This window comes from Falco punctatus (assembly GCF_963210335.1).
Source record: "Falco punctatus genome assembly, chromosome: 2".
NCBI lineage: Eukaryota > Metazoa > Chordata > Aves > Falconiformes > Falconidae > Falco > Falco punctatus.
The window spans coordinates 121,427,450-121,454,015 of NC_137581.1; the positions used below are offsets into that span (position 1 = coordinate 121,427,450).

A 26,566-nucleotide genomic window follows, 5' to 3' on the forward strand; every position below is an offset into this window, starting at 1 on the left:
CAAGTCCCACTCATTCAGATGGCTGGGTGGGCTGTGAGAGTAACCTACCTGTCGCACCCATCCTGCCCCATAAACTGCTACATTTTTTCCCGTGAAAACATGACAGACATATGAATAAATCCATTTTATTTAAATAAAATTACAAGCATATCTTGTCTATTATAAACTACCATATGGTTGTTCAAAGGCACCGATATTTAACAATAAGTTAAATTTTCTTGAGAGCAGCTACCTTTTTCTGAGTGGCATTTGTAAACTTGTCAGACCCATTCAACTCAAGAAAAATCTGTTGCCAGTGAAATGCTGAAGGTTGTACCTTTGTCATCATCACAGGTGCCTTCCGCTGCTGTTCCCAGGTGTCTCTTTTGAACAGTGCTCGAGAAGAATGGGTCAGGTGTTCTGCAAGGCAAAACCCCACTCTGAAACAGGGTGTTTCTTTCCTTTGTGGCACCAAAACCACATCAGGCACAAAACTATGACACTCACTCTTTGTGTACTGTAAGTATTAAACATTAAATCCAAGAGATTGCTGTTGCCTTGAGGCTTCAAGACCTCTTTTTCCTTGCATTTCTTCAAGCTTAATAATGCAATGCCACCTTCTCTTATGCAAAGACAGAGTTTTTGCAAGAAGCCTGCCCTACAGTTCTGGGTCACAAACCGCGTTAGCCCCCAGGCCAGGCTTCTTTCACTGTATCTGTGCTAAACGTGGCTGTCCAAAAACCAGCAGGTGCACCTGATGGGCTTACTGGTCCAGTTCTCTGCTGGTGTACAGGAGATTCACAGCAGGGAGGCAGAGGGAGATCCAGGTGATACCACTCTGCAGGCCAGTCCTGCCCAGGTGTTCTCCCAAGGAAAGGCGCAGACCCGCGTCCCCAGCTGGATGGAGGTAAGGACAGAGCCAGGGCCACCAGGCTGGGGTGGCCACAGGAGGGACCGCGGCAGGCAGCCACTCTCCTGCCCATGGCACTGGAGGACTGGCACTTCTGGTTTCTGAAAAAGCAGTTTCTTCAAAAGGAGAGTTTGCTAAGCACCCTCCATGTTCACAGCTCACTCCGGTTATCGAATCCCTTGAGGCTCACTTCGTTAACTGATTTTGGCTTATCGCGGCAGACTTTTATATAATCCCCAAGTTCTCCTTCTTCACCACCATCTTCACTGCCCAGCACTGCAGAAGCTTTGTACCCCAGCCATTCTAACAGGAAAAAAAACTATGCCCTTTAAAAAATCCTAGCCATTTAGAGACAGGAGTAATGTGGTGCAATGAAGTCAGGATTGTTGCCGGGTGTAGTGACATACTGCATTTGGCCGCTGCGTCCCTGCTGCAGTTAACAGGGCAAGCTCCTCAGCAAAGCTGTGGATCTTCTTTCTGGCTTACGCCAGCAGAAAATATGATCTTAATGGAACTACAGTAATGAAACTCAAGTCTTAGATTTGCAGAGCAGAGTAAATATCAATTAATTCAGAATTTACAGTGAGAGAACTGTAAAGCTGAGATGCGAAGCTACCAAAATGCCATATCAATACTTAGCTTACAGAATGTCCTGAGACAGGCTTCAGTAATGTTTGCAAAATTTCCAAGATGCTTCAGAGAAAGTCATGGAAGAAGGGCAAACAACTATTAAGAAAAGTGCTGATCTTTGGCTAGCAATCTGCAGTTTCCCATTTTACGTTTGTAAACACAGAAATGTATGTGAGCCAACTATTCCTGCTTTCCAAAGTAAATTCATCTGGATAATCTGGCACCCGATTACAAGTGTAATTTCACAATAGTTGACAAAGATCTAAAATAATTTAAGAAATGACAAACTGACGTCTTCTGAGAAGACATATGAAAGCTAAGCCAGTTCATCATGCTTTTCTTCCTGCTTAGGTTGTCACTTTAGACATACAGCACCTTAGTATTTGTACAGTATTAAATATACTTATCAAGAAAAGTAGTGAAGAAACATGCATTGTTCCTACCTATGAGAAGCAAAGTACTTTCTGAAGATCTTCTTCAGAATAAATGACATCACTGATTTTGGAAAGGCATTGCCAAACCTGGCAGGCTAAAATTCAGCATTAACAGCATATGCAGCTAAGGAAGGTGCTCCTTGACAAAAGGGAGATAAAAAGTAGATCTTAAAAATGAAAGGAATGTTTATATTTCATCAAAGATAAAACAGCTTTAGAAAAAGCCTTTTTTTCTTTTTTCCCGGAGTCCTGGGATCCCTTTGAGCTATAGTTTTATTATCTAACTTTTTAAGCAATCCTCTTACTGCAGTTAGCAATTTCATGCCACTCATTTTTCTGGTTCACACTGAAAAAATATAAAGGAAACTCAAAAGTGGAGGGACCAGGTTCTACAACTCTCGTTCATCTACCAGAGTCCAGCTCTGCATTCCCTTGGGAGCATCTGGAAATATTTGAATAATAGAAGAAACACACTTCTGCAGAACCAAACCTCATGATCTGGCACCATTTAAACAGAATTTGTTGCCTTGCACTAGCCTGTTTCTGAAAATATTTAGAAAATAACATTTTTAGGAGGAGTCCTGAAGGGAAGAGGCTCTTGCCCAGAAATGCCACCGTACCAGTGGTGGATACGCAGCACGGCCCAAGCTCCCAGCACCAGCCCATGCTCAGGCCTCTGGAAAACAGCGTAGGTGCTGCTGTGCCACGAGCTGATGGGAACAGTCTTTCGAAAGACTCCTTTAGAGCCAGTGATGCCCAGTGATGTTTCAAAAGTCTGCCCTTTGGGGGCAGTGACCTCATAAACAGCATTGTTTTCTGATGTCTTTTGTCACGGGTCAGTTATTTCCCTTTTGCTGAGGCTGGCACGCATCCCAAGTGATGCTAAGCACTGGGGAGAGCACCCTGCTTTTCATGAGATCAAGACACCAGCTTTGGTGCAGAAAATAAATGCAATTAAAAACAATATTATTTTTTAATTCACTGACTGGTGGGTAGCTGGGCACGGAGCTACTATGAAGGCAACATCTGCCCTCCAACAGCCCACTGTGCAGTGCTGTGCAGGCTTCCTGGCGCTTGAGGGGTGGCACAGGGAAAAGGATGCAAATCCATCCCTTCCTGCCCACAGACCAGCACTGCCCACTCCTGGCCCGGGTGCAGGGTCCAGTCACGTCTCTGCTATAAAACCTGCAGAAATCCACAAATTCCACCAAAGGAAGGGAAATAACTTTGGGAAAGAAGCTGGCTTTGTGGCTGGGTGCTGCCCCACTGGACAACATTCAGCCTTTCTGGAAAAGAAGCTGCTCCAGGTGCTGAGGGAAAGCAGAGTCACTGCCACTGCCCTTCAGTCCAAGGAGCAGGACCGTCTAGGCATGACATGAGTAACTCCAGTGGCTTTTCATCATCATTCACCTCTTTGCCTCTCCCACCAAGCTCATAGCTCTGTGGGAGTGAACACACTACACGCTCTTCAGGGAAACACTGAACAGGTTTGCACCGAGTAGTTCTTTCCATTTAACATAAAGCCACAAGCAAAGGCTTGAAGTTTTTACACGACAGCCATAAGACTCTGAATTTTTATCTTATTCTACTGTTTTCCAGGTCTGCACAGTTACTTATGCACAGTTACTTGCAGGGCAACAAACACTCTTATTTGGACACCCTAATTATGGAAAGTCGTCCATTCAGCGGCAGCTGGAAACTGTTTTGCTTAGCTTTTAATGCAGCAAACCCACAGCCTTCAGCATGCCACCTCATCCAGCCACATCTGTCTGATATTAGCCTGGTTTTCTTTGAAGCCTGTGATAAGCAAGGTACTAGTGCAGCCATCACAAATTGGTACCAAGCTTGCCCTCCACAAAATAAAGATGTAACTGTGTAGATGTAGACAGTATACAGGGGATGATATTTGCGTAACGAGTTGTAGTAAAGAATGAGTAAGATGGCAAAGAAGCCTAGAAATGAGGTATCAGTTAGCCTAATGGTAGAGTGGGTAAACTACTCAAGCCACATTCATACTAAATTTCATCTTCTGACTCCTGATCTCGTTCAGATGTTTTCAGTAATCCCATTTCCATGGACTGGGACTGCTTAACCTTTGAGCGAACCGCCCTGGAAACAACAAAAAAGAGAGTTGACAACAGTAACTCAACAGCTCATCTGGCCATTTTCACATGGTAGAAACCTGCTCAACTCCTGTGTTTCACCAGGGACTTAGGATGACTGATCTGTGAAAGCTCGTGGTGGGCCACTGTGGAAGACATTGTAAAGAGGGCATAGTGACTTCAAGCAGAATCTGGGCAGAATTTAACCATGGGCCTTGGTGGTAGATACCTGTGTGTTAGCTCGAGCGGCTGCTGTGCAGGGCAAGCCTGTGCCATGGCACCCGTAGGTGCTGCCTTTGGCGATGCCGCCTGAACATACTGCTTGTAGGAGCTTGCTCCTGTGAACACAGCTAAGAGCGTACACCCTAAGCAAACCTCAGCGTACCATCTAGAAAGTTCAGTGTTGTGCAGGCACAAGGCCAACAGCTGCATTCGCTCAGAAGAGTACTGTCAAGCTGTGAAGAAGAGCGAGCCTGGCCAGCGTCCCCACGGAGGACTGCGCAGTGTGCCCTGCTCACCCTGGGAGCCTTGCCTGATGCTGCAGCCGCTGCCCCCAGATCAGAGGGGATGTAAGGGTTGCCGTCACCTTCCCTACAGCTGCCATCCGTCACACAGCAGAGCTACCCAGCCCTGAGCGTTGGTGCCTTTCGGACTGAGAGCCACGCAGAACTGGCACCTCGGTGCAAAGCAAGGCTGCAAGGACCACGTAGGACTGAAGCATGATTAGATAGGGCTAATTAGGATGGTAGGGGTAAAGTCAAGGGGTGAGAAGCATGTTTAGGACAGTGCAGGCCAAGGCTTGGTAGGGTCCTGCAGGCAGAAGGTGATCACACATGGCAGGATCAGGCTCATTTTTACAGCCAAGTTGACACCGCAGTTGGAATTTTGTCAGAATTAGCATGGGGCTGGAAGGAAAAGGGCTAACTTCAGAAATTAGGGGATGAAACTAGCTAGTGAAAAAGAAATTTTGTCTGATCACAGGAAATTGCTAGCAATGGAACCTGTCCCATAATCCCCAAAGATAAGTCATGAAGCCTGTTGACTAAGCCATTGGAATTAGTAGAGATGAGCACTGAGAAGAGGCTGTAGGGAAAAAAAAGCCTCTCCTGCTTCTAACTTTATAGGCACTTACAAATGGGGAAGACTATCAAAAAAAGCTCACTTTATGTCAGAAGCATTATGCTCTCAGAACTGTACATTATGAATGCTTTTCACCGTTCTACTGAAGCAATGAGTCATGTTGTCTTCATTGATCACATCTATTTCAATTTTACCTTGCAAGACAATCACTTCCTACAAACCCTTTGATTTGGCAGTGAAAGTCTTCTAAAATAAAGCTCCTGTTAGACTAAGTATCTCCAACATTTTAGTGTTTCAAGTCACTTACCAGCTGACGATTGTGTAATTCACTGCAAGTATAAGAAAAGCAAAGGCATAATGCCAGCAATAGCACATGGTCAGGAACATCATATTAGTATGATCTGTCTGATTCCACTCTGGGCTCCCATTTGGAGGATAAAGCACGAAGCCGATCTACAATAAAATAAAAGATATTTAGCGCATGCCATTTGATGCATATCCTATGCAGTAGCATGTGTTCTGCTACGCCATCACACGGCAGATGTTTCATTTTCTTCTAGTGCTGATTATTTCTGTGGTTACTATTAAAACCAAATTTTACAGCCACACTCAGACGCGATGGATCATTTTACACGGTTCTCTGCAGAAATGCCTTTGAAGATGCAGAGACGGTCCCAGAGTCCCCTGCTCATGCCCAGAGAACTAAGGACCCTGCGCGGAGTGCCGCAGCCACAGCTGCATCCTGTAAGGGCAGGGGCTGGTGCTCAGCCCTGCACCATCTGCACCGCGACCACGTCGCCAACCAGAACACCTGCCTGGCCGTCTGCACTGACTCACTTCTTCCCAACGGTGCCTGGGAGTGCCTTACACTGTTCGGAAGATGAATAATAAATTAATAAATAAAGGCAAACCATAAGTCTGTCTCTTCTGGGCCATCCAGAGAAAGGTCAGGGTTTGAAATCACATACAAATGGAGCTCTCTCTCCCCAGGCTATATGCTCATGTGAAATACATAGCTGATTTGTTTATTCAGAGCTGGGAAAGATCAAATTTGTATTAATGCGTAAGCTGGGAAACTGGCAGCCCTGTGGCTACACCAAGGTCTGCGTGACAAGCACCAGTCCCTCTGGCTGCCCAGTGCTGCCCAAAGCTGTCACTCAGCAGCTTAGCTGAGGATTTAGGTGCTGGGAAGAAGAGGAGAGGAAGGAGGAGGGGAGGGGTGCATTTTGCATTTCCGTGCAGAGAATTCAATGAATGAGGGTGTTGATGATGCAGAAAGAATGTCCCTTTGCCTTTTACAAGCCTGTCATGCTGCAGCCAGTACGTGGTTTTCAGTCCCACATATGGTTGAAGTCTGATGTGGGTGTGAAAAAAGCCACACTTAAATCTCTTGTATTTTTAGTTCTTCAGTTTCTTACTTTGAAACAGAAACTACATTGTCTCCAGAGCTAAAGAAATAACTTGTTCTAAAATTAGACTAGGCAGACAACAAAGAATAAATGGTTGCATCTAATTCCTCTTATGTAAAGCTTCTTGAATCACCAAAGAAAAGTTTACAAACAAGAAAATAAAACAGCAAATGTTGCAGAACCAGGTTCTCAGGTTCACTTATAGAAAAACACTGCCGTTTCAGAGGTCTGTCACCTTGCCAGAGCAAGTATTTAAATATTTGATTTGGTGCTGAGTGTCCAGTTCTCCTAAGGAACAGCAAACGTTTTTATTCATCGTGTCTGGCCAGCATATAAAAAAGGGAAACCAGTCTAGACATGCTGGAAAGACAAATCACTGAGTGACCTCAGTTCTCCTCTATAAGATGAAACACACACCAGCACTAGCACTCCTGCTTCTTTGTTACAGGATCGCAGCAGTTCAGACGTTCTCTCTTGGTCTGACAGCAGAGCAAGTGTCGCTGCCAAACATCTATTAACTGGATGGAATCACAGGTGAGTGGGGGTGTGGAAGCTGCATTTTGAAAAGTTCTGGGGGGACCCACGTCCCTGAAACAGTAAAGTTTTGGCTGCTACCTCTGCTCAGTTTCCAGAGCACTGGAAAAGCAGGAGGCTTTACATCCCTCAACCTCTTAACGCGGATCAGGAGCTTAAATACCTTCTGAGCCCGGCAATGGCAATGAGGGCTTGGCCGCGCCTGCCAGGGACCCCACGGGCAGCACTCAGGAGACTCCACAAAGGGCAGCACACACGGCTGCCTCCAGCCCCTGCCAGCGGGCTGGGGTTGGAGAATGGCCAGTGACTGTAGCGAGGGACAGCTCAAGAAAACCACCTTAGCTTTTGTACTGATTCAAATAAAAGGCATTAAAAGTAAAATGGCTGCTGCTTCTTGTGTAAAATGTATGTGAGAAATACTTCGCTCTCTTTAAAGGGACATTAAGAGTGTATTGTCTTCTATGAGTCCTTTGAGGTCTGTGCTGAAAGGATGTATTTTATCACCTGTGAAACCTCTGCAGAGGGGTAAATGACTTACTTTTGGCGAAAGAAGAAATTCCTAAGGCAGAAGAGTGACCTACCTGCCAGAACCAGCTGCCTTGTAATATGCAGAGGCTTGTACGGAGCATCTCTAGCACGATACTGCCACGGAAGAAAACTTCCAGAAATACGCAGACGGCAGCTCCAAAGACAGCGAACAGCAGTAACTGATGAACATGAACATCCAGCATGGCTCTCCCATGAAGATGGTAGCAAAAGAGAAAACCTGGAATAAATTAAGTGATCAGTTTAAGATATTTTCTTCCCTTGTAATGTCCCTGCATCTGCTTTTAGAAAACAGTGAGCCTTTGACATTTCTCTGCCAACATCACCCTCTCAGTTGAACTGAGAGTAGTTCTGTAAGACCAATGCCTACATACTTTGTACTCCCACTCTCGAGCTCAGACCAGGAAACTGCACGGGAAGCCACAGCTCTGTCACCTTTCAATTAAAACACGTTAAGAAAAAGTCTAATTCATCTGTCTCTGCAATGTAACAAGAGGGATACTATGAGATATACTGTGCATACAGAAACCATAAACTGAGCATGTCCCCGTGCAGTGCCAAGGTGCCACTGCTGTGCAGGTAAAGGCACTTCAGCTAACAAGCTATGTCCCGTGTCAGTGTGTATGTTGAAGCTACTGAGCACTTACCCAAAACCGGCCTGTGCTGCTATTTACACAACATCTCTGCTGCTGTCTGAGCCAGCTAGGAGAGCACACGTGCACCTCTACACTGTGTGATGGTGCTCTGGGCTGCAGTGCAGATGAGCCCTCAGCAGTGTAAGCAGGGCAAAGACAGACCTTTTCCACACGTTTCAGGGCGCTAAACACCAGCTCCCACAGGCTCATTCTCTAATGCTGATTTGACCTTCCCAGACCAAAGACCGATACCCCTCTGCAAGCTTCACATGCACCTCTGCAGGGAGAGGTAAACTGACCTTCAATAAACACTGCTAAGGACAGCATCATCCTGTCCATGGCCACTGGCAGTGCACTGGTCCCGTGAGCCACGATGTCAACCAACCCCGAAATGCCATAGAAGAGGTACATGGTGGCATGCTGCCAGTTCATTAAGTGATCCCAGTGTTTTTCCTCATAATTATACAACTTCAGATGTGGTCCATCAGGAACAAACTGCTCAGCCACCATTCCTGCGCATGAAACGAGAAGTGCAACCATTTGTCCTGGTCCTTTAGGTACAGACTGATGTTAAGTCTTTACATAAGGCAACGGTATATCCCCACGCAGCATAGCACCAGGCAATTTGGGGTTTAGTCTGGCTGCCTGAGGATTGCTCTGGGTGGTCACTATGTTTTGCTCCCTCCTGTCCATTTCAGTCATTCCCAACTAAGTTTTTAACATCTTGTCCAAACTCAAGTGAAAATGCATGGAGGCCTCAAAGATATTAATTTAATACATTTTTTTTCCAAGAAAATAGGCAGTGGAGAGATGAAATAAGCTGCTTTGCTGAAGGAAAGACCACAGAGTGAACTCAAGCATGTATTAAGCTTCATATAGTCCAGAGAGGAGAAAGCCAGAGGAAACCAGGCTGCAGCTCCACTCCTGGTGGGACTGTTTGCATCTTGCAGTTTCCACCCATGAAAATGGAGACAGCTATTCTATGCTGCTTTTTTTTTAAAAAAAAAAAAAAAACAAAAAAACAAAAAAACAACCAAAAAACAATTGCTATTGTAGTTGTCTGACTGAAATTTTCAGCTGCCTTTCCCAGTGGTTCAAACATGAGTATAACACATGCTGAAGTCCCCAAAAGAGAGATTTACTATTTCAGTCCCTTGTGATGTGCAAGATGGCAGAGTTCAGACGCTGAATTCAAAGGGGACGTTTCCTGCAAAGCCATAAAAAGCAATCCGTCCCCTGTGCCAATCTATTAAAGGTCCCATGAGAGCGTATACCAAGTTCGTATTTGGATTGCTGCTCCACCACCTCCCTTACCTTGGCCCCTCGGTGTCTTGCTAGCTAGCTGCAGTACTCCAGCAAGGGGAAAGCTGCTTTTAGATACTTTACATGATCAATGAAGTTTGGGAAGGATTTAAAATACATTATGCTTTCAAAACATTAAAGTTAATTATATTGTTTATAAAACGTGGGTCAGTGTCCTGCTAAGTAGACATGCTGCAGAGCAAATGCAGTGTTTTCCCACCTTAATTTCAAGTTTTCCTAACACAGAAACAGAACAGTTTACTCCTGCTGCTGCTTTTATTGTTTGTCCTATCCAGGCTTTCTGGTCCGTGTTTTTGACTGGAAGAAATGACCATACATTAAAATAATAGCTTTTTGTTTCAGGGTGAAAATAAAAACACCAGATGACTGTTTTAGCTGCCCAACTACTTCTAGACACCGACAGATTTGTAGGAAAGATGTCCCCACTCACACCTCAAAATGAACACCTTTATTCAGGGTTTGATAATTCTTCAAGGCACATCAAAGAGTAAGCTGTATGCACAGCATCACTTCAGCGTTGATGTATCCTAACTGATACAACCCGGAGAGGAAAGAAAAGCAAGAACAAGACTTCGGCACAGCCTGCACCTTGGTTAGAAACCAGGCAACTATGAGCATCTGAAGGGTGGATAGATAGAATCTAAGAATCTAAAAATACTTAAAAATAAGATCCTTTTCAACTTGAGAGCCACATCTGCTGAGCTCCCCAGGTCCCCTGTTATTTAGCTCACTTACCCTGTAAAGGTAAAGTGCTAACATACAGCATGCTGGAATGAGAACAAGAACTAGGCGCTTGCAGCCAGCTGCACAGCTCCCTAAATCACCCCCGTGGGCTTGTGCTCAGACCAGTCCACAGCAGCGGAGAAGCAACATCCCCAACCCCATTGCAACAGTCCTGCAGCAATAAGATGGAGTTCAGTCTTTCTTTCTGCATATTTTCACTTTTGAGTGATGGCAATGAAGAAGCATCTGCATTTACATATTTTATCAGCAGCTCAGTGGAGGCTGCCAATATCTGAGATAGCTGGATTTGAAACAGCAGATCAGTGTCCCCGCAGTCTGGTGCTCCCAGGCTGCAGGTGAGAGCCCCTTGCCCAAACCCCTCATCCCTCTCCCTGAAGGAGTGCACATCACATGGACACTCCGATGGACCAGCTGTGCAGTAGTCAGGAGGCATCAAAGAAGCTCCAGAAGAGCGCTATGGATGGAAACCACTAGTTCTTAGATTCATCATGTTTAAAGGACAAAATAACAAAATGCAATATTTTATGAGATATATTTCATCAGAGAACAAAATTTTTTTTTTAAAAAAAGAAGTGTTAAAAGGCACAGACTTTTTGCTGCTGCCCCAAGTCTACCTTACTTACCAATGAGGGCAAAGACAGCTTTGATGATCCCTTCAACAAACTCCAGGCGCTGAAATCCTGCCCTGGAACCAAGGTAGCAAATGTTCTTGTTTTTTCGACAGGCATACTTCAGTGGATACTTCACTGACCACCACAAGCCAAAAAGAAGGAAAAAGCTTCCAGGGAGGGCATGCCCTTTGAAATTGCCCATGGTCTTCTGCTAGGCAATACCTGAGGGTGAAACAAATGCAGATTGATTATGGAAATAGTTGGGGAATTCTGTGGGTTATGATTTCAAAGTATCTCCTTGCACAGGTCAAAAGGGTGTCCCTGAATTAAGTACTCACACCTTATTTAAAACTAAATTTGGGTGCTTACCTCCCCTGGTTGTTCCAAAGACCCAGCCAGTTTCCCCAGTTTCACAGCTTTGCAGAACAAGAGTGAGAGACCCAACTGCAAAGCAGCTGGCCTGAAACACAGAGCTGGCTGTCAGCACGTAGAGAGAAAAAAAGCCATAGTGCACTATGTCATGCTGCTGAAGCGGTACTAGCAAAAGAGAGAACATGAATATTCACAATTCACCTTTAGACAGGTTTTTATGTTTCTTTACTCCACAAACAGAAATCAAGTCAATACCCAGCTGAAGGAAAAATTAATTGCATGCAGTTCCCATGGCTGACTATTCACTAATAAATTGTATTTTGTATTTCAATCCAGATGTCTCATTATGATTTACAAACATCAAGTCATTCTCAATACTTGAGGTGAATTATGTACCTGCAACTAGACCCATATTATCAAGTGCACTGCGTGATAAGGCAATTAGTTGGACAGTGTTATACAGTCATTTAGAAGCAGCGCCACTAATAAAGCCTAGTAATTCTGGGTCATTGTCCCAGATTTTAGGAGAGTTAGCTCTGATAGCTTCTTCATTAAAATGACAGTTCTAACGTTAAACTGCCATTTTTCTTTAGGTTATTGTAAACTGAGTTGTTTTGCGTCGTGACCCAAAGGCACACTAAAACTTTGCACAGGCAACAACCAAGAAGAACCACTTCAGAAGCGCTGGCAACCTGTACTTTCTGTTACTGGCATTGCTGGCTCAAAAATCCTATCACCACACTACACTGGAGCCATCCAGTTATGCATAGAACATGGAGGCTTTGGTATATTTTTCGTGTCAGTAAGTATTTCCTATGGTCAGCTCTGCATAAGAAGTTTTAAACTGTGGCTTGTGGGCCATGGAGTACTTGCAGATAGTTCACGTAATGCTGTCTAGTCACGTAGCATGAACCCTCTCCTATTTCTGGAGGCTAAACTCCACTGAAAGCATTAATTTATTTGTTTTTTGGAAGAGAAACTTTTCCACATGCACAGGTCCTGAAGCTGCCATAAGACTATTACCCAACTGCATGAGGAGAGATGACCTACATAGCCAGAAAAGAGAGAGAAAAAAAAAAAAAAGACAGTTCATGTGTAGCACGAGGCAGGCTGTGATTGAAACAGGGATGCTGAAGAGGATCCTGCCCCCGCTGACCATCCCCTCTGCTCCCAGAGGTGATCTTTCCCACTGTGTAAGGGCTGCAGGAGGACAGCAGTGGGCTCTGAAAGCTTTGCCTGGATAAAGCTCCCCTTGGCTAGTTTCTAGGGCAGGATTACCGAAGTACCAGAGATGCTGGCTGCTCAAGCCAGCCGGCTCCTGGCGCATCCCTGCAGGTGCCACTGGGGCTTGCACCTGCCCGTGGAGACCTGGCCTGGCGGCAAGCATGAGGGTGTGAGGGTGCCGTGGGGCAGCAGCACCCACCAGCCATGGGGCAGCCACAGGGCCAGCCACGGATGCCTTTGTGCACTCTCATGGCACGTGAAGGGCTCCATCTGGGGCATCCGCTCTCTGGAGAAGGGCTCCTGCACGCCACTTGTCTCCCATTGGGAAGAAAAGCCGGGGTGCCGTGCCCCGCTGCCATGGGGGCCTTTGCCTTGCCTGGGGGCTGGTGGTCGCCAGGGTCACAGCAGCAAAAGCCACGAGAGCCGGGAGCAGCAGCAGGCCCGCCAGGCAGCACGGGCACCCCACCACCAGCATGGTGCTGAGCACCTCCACCTCTCCCCCCAGCAACCTGAACTGAGCTCTGACCGCCCCGGGGTGCAGCACAGTTAGTGGTGCCATCATCCTGCTCCTGGGCTGAGCATCCCCCGGCCCGGGGCCGGCTAGGCACCACAGGAGGAGGGGGTGGCAGCCAGGGGTCCAAGGCCTGGGAGACCCTTCCCCTGCCTCCCCCGCCACCCATGACACCCTGCTGGGCCGATGCCTGTGCGCTTTATCTGCAGCTGGGGAAAGCCCTGCTCGCTCTCCAGCAGCCTCCAGCGCAGTCGGGCTTTCAGTGGTGTGTTGGAGAGCTCAGTCCCACAGGTCGGATCCAGCCCCCGATCTCACAGAAGAGGTACGTCATTTTGGGACACCTTTAATTCAAAGAGCCTCGTGCCTCACTGCCAGTACTCGCTGCACCCTTGTTTGCATCAGAAAAGGGCAGCACTAACAGAGACTGAAGTTTTAGGCAGTCGCCTAAACTTTGCTTTAAACTTTGAAACACTTCTTTTGCTTTAAAAGCCTTGATTTCTGGTTCTTCTAAAATCTGCTGGCCTGAAAGGCACTGCTGTCTTTTCAGACACGTTGGGTTTTTCCCTCCTCTGAATGAAAGGAAGAGGGGAGGAGTGGGGGGCAGCCTTTCCTCACCCTGTGTCTGATCTCATTGAACACCATTCATTAGAAAAAACATATTCATGAGATATCTCGTCATTCATGGTGGGTACAGAGCACTCCAAATGGAACAGTTTACCCTGCACCCCATATCAAAGCAAGATACTGGATTGAAAAGGTGAATTAACCCTATGAAACGCCTCCCTCTGTGAGAGTACAGCCGCAGTAAGAGCCAGGTGAAGAACAGCGTGTTAATGTCATTTGTAGTGCACAGTACACAAAACTTCAAAGGCAATTCTCAAATTACTGTAAAATCACACCTGGGTTACCTAGAGCTCTAATCACTGCAGGACTTTTCTGCCCTACATCAGAGTAATCCATTGAGATACTCTGCTTAAAACTATTTTTTACCTTTCAACACAAGGGAAAAGAAGAAAAGCAAAGGACTGACACAGCAGCTAGTGCTGCATGTCAAATATAAACCAAACACAACCAGGAAAATTGGGGGGTTTTGCTATAAACAATACAATCACATATTATTAGTTTTACAGAGTGTAAAATTCAGTTTGAGTTCATTCAAAGACGTTGGGGGTTATCTGCAGAATTTCTCTGGAAAGAGGCAGTGCAGTCCGCCAGCCAGCTGTCGTGGCAGACCTTCAGAACACTCACTCCCAATACAGTTGGCTTCAGAAATTATACTTTAACTCCTTAGTAAACTTGAAAACGTCACGACAGAGCTCACCTTAAACTGATTAAACTTCCCGATTCATGAATTTTCTCTTATCAGGTTTAAGAGTTTATTTCGACCAGGCTAGAAGCCAACTGCCACCACCTACGGTTTTGATGTGACAGTTTTGCCTGCAAGCGAAGCAGGGGGCATTGCATGGTGGGGCTTGGTACCGCATAAGGATGCGCGAGGGTAAGCGGAGCCTGCCCTGCGGGATCGGGGGTGGCTGTAGGAGGTGTGAGGCAGGGGTGCGACAGGAGGTGAGGGCAGAGGGGGGCAGGACTGCAGGCTGCTGCCTTTCTGTGCTGTGCTTTGGCATCCCCCTGTGTGGCTCCTGCCAGCTCTCCTGCACGGATTGGGAGCCAGCCAGTTTCGGTAGCCGAGGTGCTATTTATTGGATAAAGGATGGCATCAGCATGTTACGACAATACTTAATAAATTTGATGGTTTGGGTTTTTTTACAAAGCTTTATTTCATAAGCTAGTAAGCAAATCACTAGAGGGCTGATGTTGCAAGACCTGCAAATCCCAGACCCTCTTTTATTCAGCGATTTCAGGGCCAGGGGTGCTGGCAGAGCTGCAGCCATGTTCTCAGCAGCAAACCTTCCTTGCTGCCCACCACCTTCCCTAGAGTACATCATCTGCCAGAGACGCAAGCAGAGAAAACCTGGAGGCTGCCCCACAGCTGGTGCCATGAGCTTTGGGTTCAGCCATGCCAGGGCTGCCCACGCTCCCTCCGCTGCCCCCCAAAGCCACCACAGCAGGTGCCGCATGCGTCCCTGCAGCCGCTGACCTGCTTGCGAACCTCAGCCCTGCCCAGACCCTGCTCCTGACGCTGCCAGGCAAAGCCAAGGTGCTGGTGCCTGCAGGGTTTGGCTTTCCAGCAAGTGCACACAGACCCCTGCCCATTCTGACGGAGTCGCCCCCGCTCCCAGCAGTGCGTGCCCCGGCACCCCCGGCAGGCTCTCTCAGCTTTCCACATCTCACCACCCAGGACCCTCCCACCACCACCACCAGCCATGGCGCCACAGCAGGCAGGGCACCAGCAAATTTTGGACTCTGGCTGAGGGGAAGTTCCCCACCACCACCCCCCTGAGGAGCGTGCCCAGGAGCCAGACGAGGTGCATGCTCCAGCCCAGACGCAGGCTTTCCCCAGCAAGTACTCCTTGAAACCCCGCTTTTGGGAGGTGTGGGGCATGCCAGGAGGGGAGGCTCTGTCAGGGTTCAAGGGCACCCATAGGCTTTAACTGCCCCAACCAGCCTCACCCTGGACCCCCATCCTGGCAACCCTGCCCAGGGGCCCATGGTCGCAGGGGAACTGGAGAAAAAGGTAATTGGGCATAATTATGGCAATAAACTCTATAATTGAAGTAGTTTATAAATTTTAAGTACCACGTAACCTTTCTGCAGCCAATTGGAATAAGGAATGAGAATAATTTACAGCTACTTGTGAATGGGAGATGCTTTTTTCTTTTCACACGTGAAAACTCCCGGCACGGTTTGCCTTGCGGTAGTCACAGAAAGCTCTGCCTGCATGATTTGGGCTTTTCCAGCAATTAGAAAGCTGCACAGTATTGCAAAAGTGTTTTACATTCAAACTTTGCTGACCAAATATAGGTTGTTGATGGTTGCCTGCAAGTTCCCTCTGCAGCAGTAATGCTTTGTGTGCCTGGGATGTTCATCCCTCGGTTCAGGCTGCACCTTACTTCTTAGGGTCAGAAGGGAATAGGGGGACCTGCTGGCAAAGGAGGGGGTGGAGAAAGGCAGTTTCTAAGTGAGCATTCGAGAAAAGGTCTGTGTTTTTGTGAGGACTGAAAGCTGTCTTTTTAGCCTGAAAATTATCTTACTTACACCAGCAGAAGCATGAAAGGCAGGCAACAGACAGACTTACATGGTTGATTTAAACATCCTCTGACTTTTTTGGGAGGGATGTTTCATAGCATTTCCAGTTTGACTCCCGATCTCTCAAGGCCACCCATGTGGGGACTAAGGCAGGATGGTGAGTGGTATGGAGAGACTAGCTGTACCAGCTGGTTATTCAGACAGGTTCTCAATCGCTGCTTGCAGGACCAGATCGGTCTCCCCTTTTCCCCTTTTCCCTCTAAGAAATGGCAGGGTCTAGGCAGCGCACCCTGCACCGGTGGGGCCAGCAGCCACCGAGTCAGCCAGCCCTGCGGCACAGCTCCCTTCCCCGCTCCTCTCCCAGCAGCCTGCCTTGCAATTTCCTGTGTTTATCAAGCCCTGCACTTGAGAGGACTGTCAACCAGAAATGTGGGTTTTTTCCAGAAATGACAGGTTACAAGGCCACAAACTCACTGTGCTGGAGTGCCTTCATTTCTGCTGCAGAACCATATGGTAACAAAAGTTTAACCCAAAGATTAAACATTAGCAAATTTACTGCAATGGTGAAACCGAAGTGTTATTTTCCTCTCATAGGCTAGATTAGGCAACAGTGATGTGTAGTTTAATATTTGATACAAAATGTTTATTTTGCAAGAATCTATCATGATGTCAGTGAGAATAATGCACCCAGATAAGAGGAGGAAACACCACATTTGTATACGCTTTCTAATCAGTGCACAAGCTGTGATCATACAGCTTTTACCAAAAACTGGAATCCAGCAAACTGGAATGCATCTAAGACAAAGAAAATCACCAACAAGTTCACTTCAGTTCCAAAGTTTCCTACTTGCACTTAAAGATGCATCCACAAGGCAAATGCCCTTTATCCTGCAGCCATTAAATGGTACCCATCACGGAGAGCCATGCTGCTCTGGAAAGCCATGTCTGCTGTAACTACTTTGTTCACTAAATACAGCACCGATTTCATGTCATGACTGAAAGTGTTTCAGCAACTACAGCCCCATGTTTCCAGATGAGATCACTGCTCTGGTGTTAAGGAAATACTCAGCCGGCACCTATAGCTCCCCCACAATGAAACTGGAATGAAGTGCTGTGTGTGCTAATGAAAGCAGGAGTCAAGACTCCTTGAAATGCTAAAAAATGAGAGTACAGCCTCGATATTCTTGGCTTAAGGGTGTGAGAGAGAAGGATTTTCAGGTAATGTCATGAACAGGCAGCTCTGAAGCCTGTAAGCGAAGAATTCAACCCCTGATAAAATCTTCAGGCCTACAACACAGGGATGAAAACCAAAACTCCCGAAGAGGTAATGATCAGAAATCTATATAGTGGCGTTAAAAGGAGGGACTCAAAGGCACAGCCTCCCAGTGCTGAGTCTGGGCCCACAACCTGAACTGCTCTGGTTTGTCAGTGCCTTGCATCTGTCAGCAGCTCCTCCTTCCCAGGTACTTGTCCTTCCCAGCCCTCTGACAACCAGTGCTTGTCCTAGTTTCAGCTGGGATGGAGTTACTTTTCTTCTTAGTAGTTAGTACAGTGCTGTGTTTTGGCTCTGATGTGAGAACAATGTTGACAGCACACTGATGGTTTTAGTTGTTGCTGGGTGATGTTTATACTAAATCAAGGACTTTTCAGTTCCTTGGACCCTGCCAGCCAGAGGGCTGGGGGGACACAGGACACTGGGAGGGGACACAGCCAGGACAGCTGCCCCAAGCTGGCCAAAGGGCTATTCCATACCAGATGACATCATGCCGAGTATATAAACTAGGGGAAGAAGAAGGAAGTGGGGGGATATTTGGCGTTACGGCATTTGTCTTCCCAAGTAACCGTTACAGGTGATGGAGCTCTGCTGCCCTGGGGGTGGCTGGACACCTGCCTGCCCGTGGGGAGTGGGGAATGAATTCCCTGCTTTGCTTTGCTTTGCTTTGCTTTGCTTTGCTTTGCTTTGCTTTGCTTTGCTTGCATGCACAGCTTTTGCTTTACTCTTTTATCCCCACCTTTCCATGTTGTTATTATTATTATTGTTATTATTGTTGTTCTTACCCCTTTCTTCTGTTTAAATTATTAAATTGTTCTTATCTCAACCCTTGACTTTTACATTCCTTCCCAATTCTCCTCCCCATCACTAAGGGGGAGTGAGCAAGTGGCTGCGTGGTTGGTTGCTGGCCGGGTTAAACAATGACAGTGCTCCTCGCTGTGTTTTTTCATCTCTCATGACCCTCAGTTTCTGGCTTGCTTCCCCCTTTCTCCGTGCATCTGCTGACTCTGTTTCTGCTCCCAGAGCCGAGCAGGGTATCTCCAGGGATTGTCCAGGGACAACAAACACTCCACAACAACTGCACCATTGGCTCCCAGTACCAGAGCAGCTGCCACTGTGTGGAGATGGAAGTTTTGGTCTTCAGGACTGCCAGTTTGGAGCCTTTTATCAGATCACTGCAAGTTCAAGAACATACACATACAAAATTAAATCTTGTAGCTGCATGGGCTACATAAAAGTCATTTTTTCCTGCAAAAGATTCATGGTTTCTTTATTGGTCATAAACCCTGGTATTTCCTACCACTGCCGGAACTAAAGGGTGAAACAGCACGGGAACGTGAGTAAACCAGTGCCGGTACGAGCGCTGCCTGCCACGCCAGCACGCCTGGCTTCGGGCCCCGCAGCCGCCCCTGCCCACTGCAGCCGGCAGTAGCCACAGCCTGCTGTGGGGTGGCCTCCCGCCGTCCCCCCGCAGCCCAGCATGCCCATCCCCACAGAGGGCCACAGCCCTCTGTCCCCAAAGGGTCACAGCCCTGTCCCCGCACAGGGCCACAGCCCAGGACTTCCCTCCCAGTGCGGTGCTGCCGATGCTGGGCTCCTGGCAGCTTGGCACGCTGTGGCAGGTGTTTGGCTGTGTGCGGCAGCAGCTGAGCGCTGCAGGACGCGGCGCAGTGGGAGGATGCACAGCGGTGGGAGGATTCGTGGCAGTGGGAGGATGCGCTGCGGGACCCCACGGCCAGGCTGCGGGAGCTCCTCGCTCTCACCCCACACCAGCTCCCCACTCCAGCCCACCCAGTGCTGGGCTCAGCTTCCTGATTTTAACCTGAATTGGGCAAGCTGGTGAAATTCCTATATGCTCTCTCTTTTTAAAGTCAGTTCCTTTTATCGTCTTTAACACTGTTGGAGTCGCTTCAATGAACAACCCCCGAGGGACACAAGGTGCTCCTGAAGGTCCGTGGTCAAGCAGAGGTCACGCTGCCAGTAAGAAGATTGTTCCTTGGATAACCTACAAAAAACGGTTTTGTAGGGTATAATCCCTAGCTCCTCCTTCTAGTCCCAGGTGTGCTTACCTATACATTCCCTGCTTCCTGAGCGACAGGCCAGGAAAATGTCAAGGGAGACAAAGTCTGATATACCTACTGATGGTTTTGAGATCAGAGCCCTGCTCTGGAGAGGAAACAAAATGAAATACGGTTCAGTTTCTGTTGGTACCCCCTCCATGGACCTCCTCCTATGGTGTCTCAACAGTAGTGTCAGGGCTTCAGTGGAAGGCTGTCATAGAGAAGCAAAGTTCACAGGACCACTAGACTACGACAGACATTTTTAATAAATGCTGATGACCACCTGTGCTGTGACAGAACCTGCATTTGACACTTAGAGAGCTCCTTACAGGCTCTTAGAAGTTGCTGCCATCGTTATTTACATTTCCAAATGCTTCTTGAAGGCAAGAAGGCACAATCAAAAAAAAAAGGGGGATGGGTCTACTGAGAAAACGCTATGTGGTCTAAAATAGTATTTTCCACCTGCAAGGAAGCCAGGTCTGAAAGACAAAAGTGAGGAATTCTGTTCTTGGAGGACAGATCTTCAGGTATGAAGGACAGGGCTTGCTGACCTGAGCATGATTTATAATTCTTTGGTCTCAAGGGTTGCTCCCTTACCCTAACTACCAGTGACTGTGCAGAAAAGGCATTAAGATTTCTCATTGTTATGTGCAGTACCAGATATCGCGGTGATCAAAGCCTGTGAATGAGAACCTGGAATATTACAAAGAAGACACTACTTTAGAGAACCACCAAACACTAATAAAATACGGTAAGCAGAAGTGTCATGCTATGCTGTGCATACCACTAAGCTTTCATCCTAAGCATAGTCTCAAGATGACAAAAACAGGAAGGGAGCACATCTCAACAAATGCAAGAGCATCAATAAGTCCTTGATGGCGTTCATAGGAAGGACTGAGTTTTCTTACCAAAAAATTGCCAACAGGCTCAGTTACCCAATGCGATGCTCATAACAGCTCACACCTGGGCAACAAGCAGGTGACACTTGCAAGAGCTGAACTTCTCCTGTCCCCTGCTAGGGAGGAGACTGGAAACCAGGGGCACATGTGTCCAGAATATCGGCTTCTACTGGGACATGGTGCTGCATTCTGCTGTCTGTTCCTGCTGAGATCCAGGCACTTGTTCTGGAACCTCGGCTTTCTGAAATTAAGTGATGCATTAAGACAGCCATCGTGCCTGTCTACGGAGGAGTGCAGTCAGGTAGTGTGAGCCCTCTGGGCTCTTAGATGGCAAAGTGATTCAGAATAAATGTCTAAGTCTCATGGATTTGGATGCCATAACCGATTATATGAATGCTTGGGGCTTGCAACACTGTGTTGTGATAAGAAGAAAAAGAAAGATTAAAAGCTTTGTGATTTCCACAAAGCCATGCAACAGAACAGCTGGGATTTGCACCTAGAGCTTTGCCTTGGCTGACTTGCCTTTGTACCTGGGAGTTTTCTTTACAGTCTTGCCTGTCAAGACCAGGGTGCTTGGTGTGCTTGTCACAAGGGTGACCAAATGCACTGCCACTACCAGCTATCGCTTGGGGGAAACATTCTCAACAGCAGAAGGCTGCGTGGAGGGGAAATGAAAGAGAAACACTAATGAACAAATGGAAGCCCTGGCAAAGCAGTCTGTAACATTGATAACAGCCGGGAGAAATGGCTGGCTGAGAGCTAACCCAGCCAGAAAAATCAAAATGCATCAGAGAAACAGGTACAGTTCCTCCTCACGGGACCACCTCATACTCACTAAATGGGCATTGGCTAGTGCTAAGGCAAGATTAGCAGAAAATGAAGAGTCCTCCATAACGCAGGGCTACAGTAGCAGCGGCTTTGGTTCCTGCTGCCCCTCAGACAACAGAACTAATGTAGGGAGCAAGAGTAAAGCAACGGAGTAGGAGCTTTGTAATTCAATCAGAGCAGCAGCTGTAGCAACGGGCTGTATACTCTTCCAAACCCACTGCCATTACAGATGCTACACTCTGTACCTCAGAAATATCTCAAGTGCAAGGTCTTTAGCAAGAATATTAGGAATGTTGCTCAGATAGCATTAAAATGTTATAGCAGGCCCTGATTTAGACGTAAAATGATTAGAAGGGTCTCTTTTTTATTTTCTGGAGCAAAAAGCAATGCCAGAACTCAAGGTCTGGCTCATGCTATGTGGTAAGACAGGAGTACTGCAGTAGACTGGCACTGTACTAAAAAAGAAGGTATTTTAAAAACAAAAGTTTAATTATTTATAATCCTTAGGTTTAGGAATTTGCCTTGCTCAGGGAGAGCTAGGGAGAGACGATCAAAATGACTGCTGCTGCCAATGGCAAGTGAGCATGAGTATGTTTGGTCACATCTAAGAAATACAGTAGGAGCCAGTTGACAAGAGTTCTGGCAGGGAGAAGCCTGGATTCGCATAGTCTTCAGGCTGGAAACAAGGGGCCCATTTTTGTCCTGCTGCACTGGCCGTTAGCAGTACAGACCAAAACGGTATTTCCAGACAGATTCTATGTGTAAGAAAGAGTAAACAGAGAGCAGTCTGCCTAAACACAGGCATAATTATTCAAGCCACTCCTCATGGTTCGTTTGACTTTTCCTCCCCAGCAGTTATTTCTACCCACACTTTCCACAACTGAGAGAAATCTGTTTGGTTTACCCAGCTCCATCTGTAGAGCGAAGAATACAGGGAAAGCCCACATAAGCAACCGTGGAAAGTGGCAAAAGGCATCTGAGCGAACCTCAGAAAGGCAGCTCCAGAGTCAGTGGTGAATTTGCGTCTAAAATGGCTATTGGAATTGCTCCCTTTTACCAATTAAAAGGTGACTTGCAGTAGAACACACGCCGTAACTTAAAGAGGTCTACAGAAACGGTAATGTAAGGTGGTGCAAAGTTACACAGACTGGAGAAATCGCAAGTCCTACGTATGTAATGTAATCATCAAATATCCAGCTTAAAAATTAAGCATACTTTGTTTGAAGTCCTTTGGTTCCTAAGCTCTGAAACTTCAGAAAGCCACGTATCAGAAAGACAATGAAATGTTGGATACCACGTTCAGTATTACAGTGTTCTTAGGGGAGCAGAATACAATTCACAACTGAGAAGTTGAAACAAAATGTAACATATGCCAGCGCTTGAAAGTGTTTTTCCAAGGGTTATTCTGTTTTGCAGTAGAACAGAGAGGCTGAGATAGCCCACCCTCAGGGCTCCCCCCATACAGTAGGTGGCCATGGCCACATTGAATTCCCTTGGTTTTGCTGGAAATGCCAGTTCGACGTGCGCCCCCCTTCCGGACACCCGAGGAGGAGGGAGGGAAAGAGAAATCACGCCAGAAACTTAAACCTAGACCGAACGTTTCGCTCACACCCTGACGCTTCATCCCGCTCCGCTCCACGGTACCGAACCGCCGCCAAAGCCCCGCTGGCGGGGTCGGCGCTGCGCGGGCGCGCAGGCTGCGCGGTGCCAAAGCCGGGCTGCGCGGGGGGAGCCGCGGCCGCGCTCCCTGCGCGGGGCCGGACCCGCGGAAGGCTCACGGGGGCCGCTGCGGATCTTTCGCCCGGGGATACCACCCCACCCCCCCCGCCCCTCCGGCCGGTGCTGCCGAGCCGCGTTGCCCTTACCGCGCCGCCGCCGTCCCTCGCCCCGCCGCGGGGCTCCGCTGCTGGCCCGGGCGACCCCCGCCCGCGGGACCCTCCAGCCGCGCCCGCCGGGGATGCGCCGCGGCCGCCCAGATGTTTGCGCCGCGGCCGCCCAGATGTTCCCCGGGCGGCCCCGCGGGGGGCGGGCGGTCTCGGCCCCGCCCGGCCGGGGAGGACCCGGGGCAGAGCCCAATGAAAGGGGCTGGGGAAAGCGGGGTCCCGCGGGCCGGCGCTGCCCGCCCCCCGCCTCGCTGCCCCGGGAAGGCAGCCGGGACGGCGGCGGGGGTCGGCCCTGGGGGCTCGGCGGGGCTCGCTCGGCGGCGGGGCTCGCTCGGCCCGGGGCGTCGCTCGGCGGCGGGGCCGCGACTCCGCTGTCCCGGGCGGACCTGACACACAGTCCTCCCGGGAGCGCGGCACGCCGCAGCGCCGGGGCATTTCCCGTTGTTCCCCGCCGGTGCCCCCCGCGCAGACAGGCGCCCGTGGCTGTAGGTGCTGTAATGTCGCGGGAGTGCACGGCAGAGCTCTGCATCCCAAAGGAGAACGGCTAAAAATAAAACGGAAAGGGTGAAGCCGCGGTTTTGTCTGCAAATGCCGTGCTGTAGCAGGCAGCGTGAGGGGCATCACTGCACCATTCCCCGCGCAATGAAAGGCACCGCATTCTGCACCGCAGAGAGCACCGGTGACATCCTCCAGTCCGACATACGGAGGAACCCTCCTTCGAGGCGTTTGCCGGGAAGTGGCGATAATCAGGACCTGAAGCTGTTTCAGCTGCACCAGAAGCCCCCTGACCCTTCCCCCAGCCAGCACCAAGCTCTTGCGCTGCCAGCCTGGCTGCTGGGCCGAGGTGCCACTGTCCCCACCGGCTGGCTGGGGCCTGAGCTACATTCTGAGAGAAACCCAGCCCACCCCGGGCCCCTAATTTAAGATTTCTGCTTTTCATGATCCCAAAGCTTTTTGCTTTGGGAACTTGTTTGGATGAAATTAACTTCATGTAAAGATCAAAACTTAGGTCCACAGTACATTTCTCTTTGGCGCTTTCCCACTCTCAGTTATCTTCTCAGGCGGCTCCATCCATCCCTCCTCTCTCGTACAAAGCAACACTTTCACTATCAGATAGATAGTGCTCCAGCAATACCCTTACGCATCTGGCAAGCAGATGTCTTTGCAGGTTGGGTGATGTAATAAGTACAGAGAAAAAGGCAATCACTATTTTCCAGAAGGACCACCTCTTTGTAAGCAGTGTTCCAGAAATCCGGCCTCTATGGCAGCTGCTCCCCTTTCCCAGGCTGTGACTTCTTCTGCAATTTATTTTTTGGATGGCAGAATGCATCTCATGTAATGGTATTAATTCCTACCTAATGGGTATCATTCTGTTGCAGAAGAGTTTTCAGTTAGACTAAGCTAAATCAGCCAATGAAACTGATAATTGTAATCACCTCATATATTTACCACTGGTTTGATGAGTTTGTTTTGGCCGTGGAGCAAAAATCACTTCCTGGGATTCCTCACTTCCGTCCATACTTAAGATGACTTAAAAGTGATTCTAAGTAATGATTAGTGTCTCCAATGTCAAAAATTCCAATTAGCATCCCGGAAGCCCTGAAAGGGTTCTGCACTTCTATGAGGACCACTGCAGTGTGCATTAAAGTAACCGCAGAGAAGTGCATGCACAGAATACTCTATAAAATGGCCAGGGACTAGAGAAACAACAAAGCACCTTTTGTACTGGTGGTCAGCAAGAGGCCAACAGTGCTGCTACATCCAGTCAAGTTTGGACCTTCCTTCATTTTCATCATATTCTTTTTACCTTATTCCAAAGTTAGGATATTAAATCACCATGCCTGTTCCCAGCTTAGGGTGCGTGCCTGAGACACAGGCAGGCAACCAGCCCTTTCTCCAGCTGGAGGAACAGAGCATCCACCTCCCTCTGGAAGGGCTTCGCGTGCTTCCCAAACTCGGGTTGGTCACAAAAGAGAAGAATTTATGTAACACTTGTTTTGCTTCCTGGGACAACGTATTCTGAGAATTCATATAAACAAGGGCAAATACCTTCAAGAAAATCTAAATATGTAAAAATAAGTGAAAAAGACTTGCTTATATCACAACTGTTTTCCTGCCTGTTCAGGATTGCTCCTTACAATGCAATTGTAAAAGACAATTAAAATTACTAATAGGTCCAGTTTACCAGTTTGTAAATAGTAACATATTGGATCTATCCCACTTTTCTTCCTGCTCAACATGTCCCTCAGCAAAAGAATAGTTGTCTTTAGGTGCTTAATGCTGTAGTGAGCGTTAGGTCTGTGCTATGAATGGTTTTGGGCAACCATTCAATACTTGAAAGGTTTGATACGGTTAACATTGCTTTTGCTTTATGGTAAAATGACCACGTAATCACACTTGTGTATCATCTCCAGCTCAGTAAGAACAAGCTATCAAGTAACTGCAGCTAAACACTGTGGTGTCTGAAATAGAAAAGCAAGATTTTCTGAACAATGCAGCCCAGGTGCATCATTTATGTCTGCTCATCCGACAAACAAACTTATTTCCATGTGCCCTTGTGTCCTCCTGGTTTTACCTGGGAAGTTCCTTCATAACTGGGAATCCCTCCATTCTTGATGGGGTCAAAGTAAATAGCATCCACAAAAAGCATTACAGCGCACACTTTAAATGAATCTTCACTGGGCTTGAGTCCCGAAGACACTTGCAAAGGAGGCTTTTTATAGGCACTTGGCTGTTCGCTGACATGGAGCTGAAGCAAGTCATAAAAACATTTCTTCATGGCTAAGCTCAAACTCTGCGAGATGACTTCGCAAGTAGTGCTTGATTGGCTTTTCACAGGAGTTCCTGAAGGAAACGTCACAAGGCCAGGTGCCTGCGGTGCCGAGCCCCAGGGTCTATCGCGCCGCATGGCTGCAGCGCCCAGCTCTGCTTCACCAGGGCTGTCGTAGTACCTGGCACTCACATCCCTCGTGTCTCCGTACTCCATTGTTTGCCCGCAGCCACACACCTGTGCCTTGGGCCAAATACTCAGGAGTGTTAGAGACAAATCGGAGTTGTGTGTGTTCTGGGGTTACTGTGAGACCCGCAGTGTGGCCCCGGAGGCGAGCGGCAGCGCCGGGAGGCAGGAGAGCCAGTTTCCAGCCCAGCCACTGGCGTGACGGCACCGTAGCGAACGGCAGGAGCAGACACCCCTTAACCTGGCTCTCCAAGCGTCTCCGCAGGGCGCTCGCAGCCGCGCTCGGTGCCTTTGGCCCTTGCTGCCCACCGCCGGCAGCCTGCCCAGACCCCGGCCTCCGGCATGTCCCGGGAGCCGGCACCGGTGCAGGGGAGCCGTGGGCTGCTGGCCTGGCCTGGCCTGCAGGACACAGGCACGGCATGCTTCAGGGGGAAACCTGCAGGGAAATGCTGATCCACTCCCCTGGAACGTCAAGA

At 48.2% G+C, this 26,566-nt stretch overlaps 1 protein-coding gene across 2 annotated transcripts; it reads right to left on the reverse strand.

Annotated features, from left to right (window-relative positions):
* Nucleotides 1-109: 109 nt before the first annotated feature.
* Nucleotides 110-26,207, reverse strand: TMEM45A (transmembrane protein 45A). Of its 2 annotated transcripts, none has more exons than XM_080375968.1 (6): nucleotides 23,117-26,207; nucleotides 10,950-11,159; nucleotides 8,559-8,771; nucleotides 7,660-7,844; nucleotides 5,443-5,588; nucleotides 110-399 (listed from the first exon to the last, which is right to left on the reverse strand). In XM_080375968.1, coding segments are annotated over exons 2-6 (735 nt in total). In that variant the 5' UTR covers nucleotides 11,140-11,159; nucleotides 23,117-26,207; the 3' UTR covers nucleotides 110-398. The 2 variants fall into 2 exon arrangements, with proteins under 2 accessions (XP_080232094.1, XP_080232093.1); XM_080375967.1 differs by having other exon boundaries at nucleotides 110-4,062; nucleotides 23,117-26,205.
* Between the last annotated feature and the right edge of the window lie 359 nt (nucleotides 26,208-26,566).

Coding starts and splice junctions, on each gene's coding strand:
- TMEM45A (XM_080375967.1), bottom strand. CDS start 11,139: ATGGGCAATTTCAAAGGGCATGCCCTCCCTGGAAGCTTTTTCCTTCTT. Junction 8,772..10,949: donor AGCTGTCTTTGCCCTCATTG/GTAAGTAAGGTA, acceptor TTTCATGCGCAG/GAATGGTGGCTGAGCAGTTT. Junction 5,589..7,659: donor AAGGCAGCTGGTTCTGGCAG/GTAGGTCACTCT, acceptor ATTTTATTGTAG/ATCGGCTTCGTGCTTTATCC.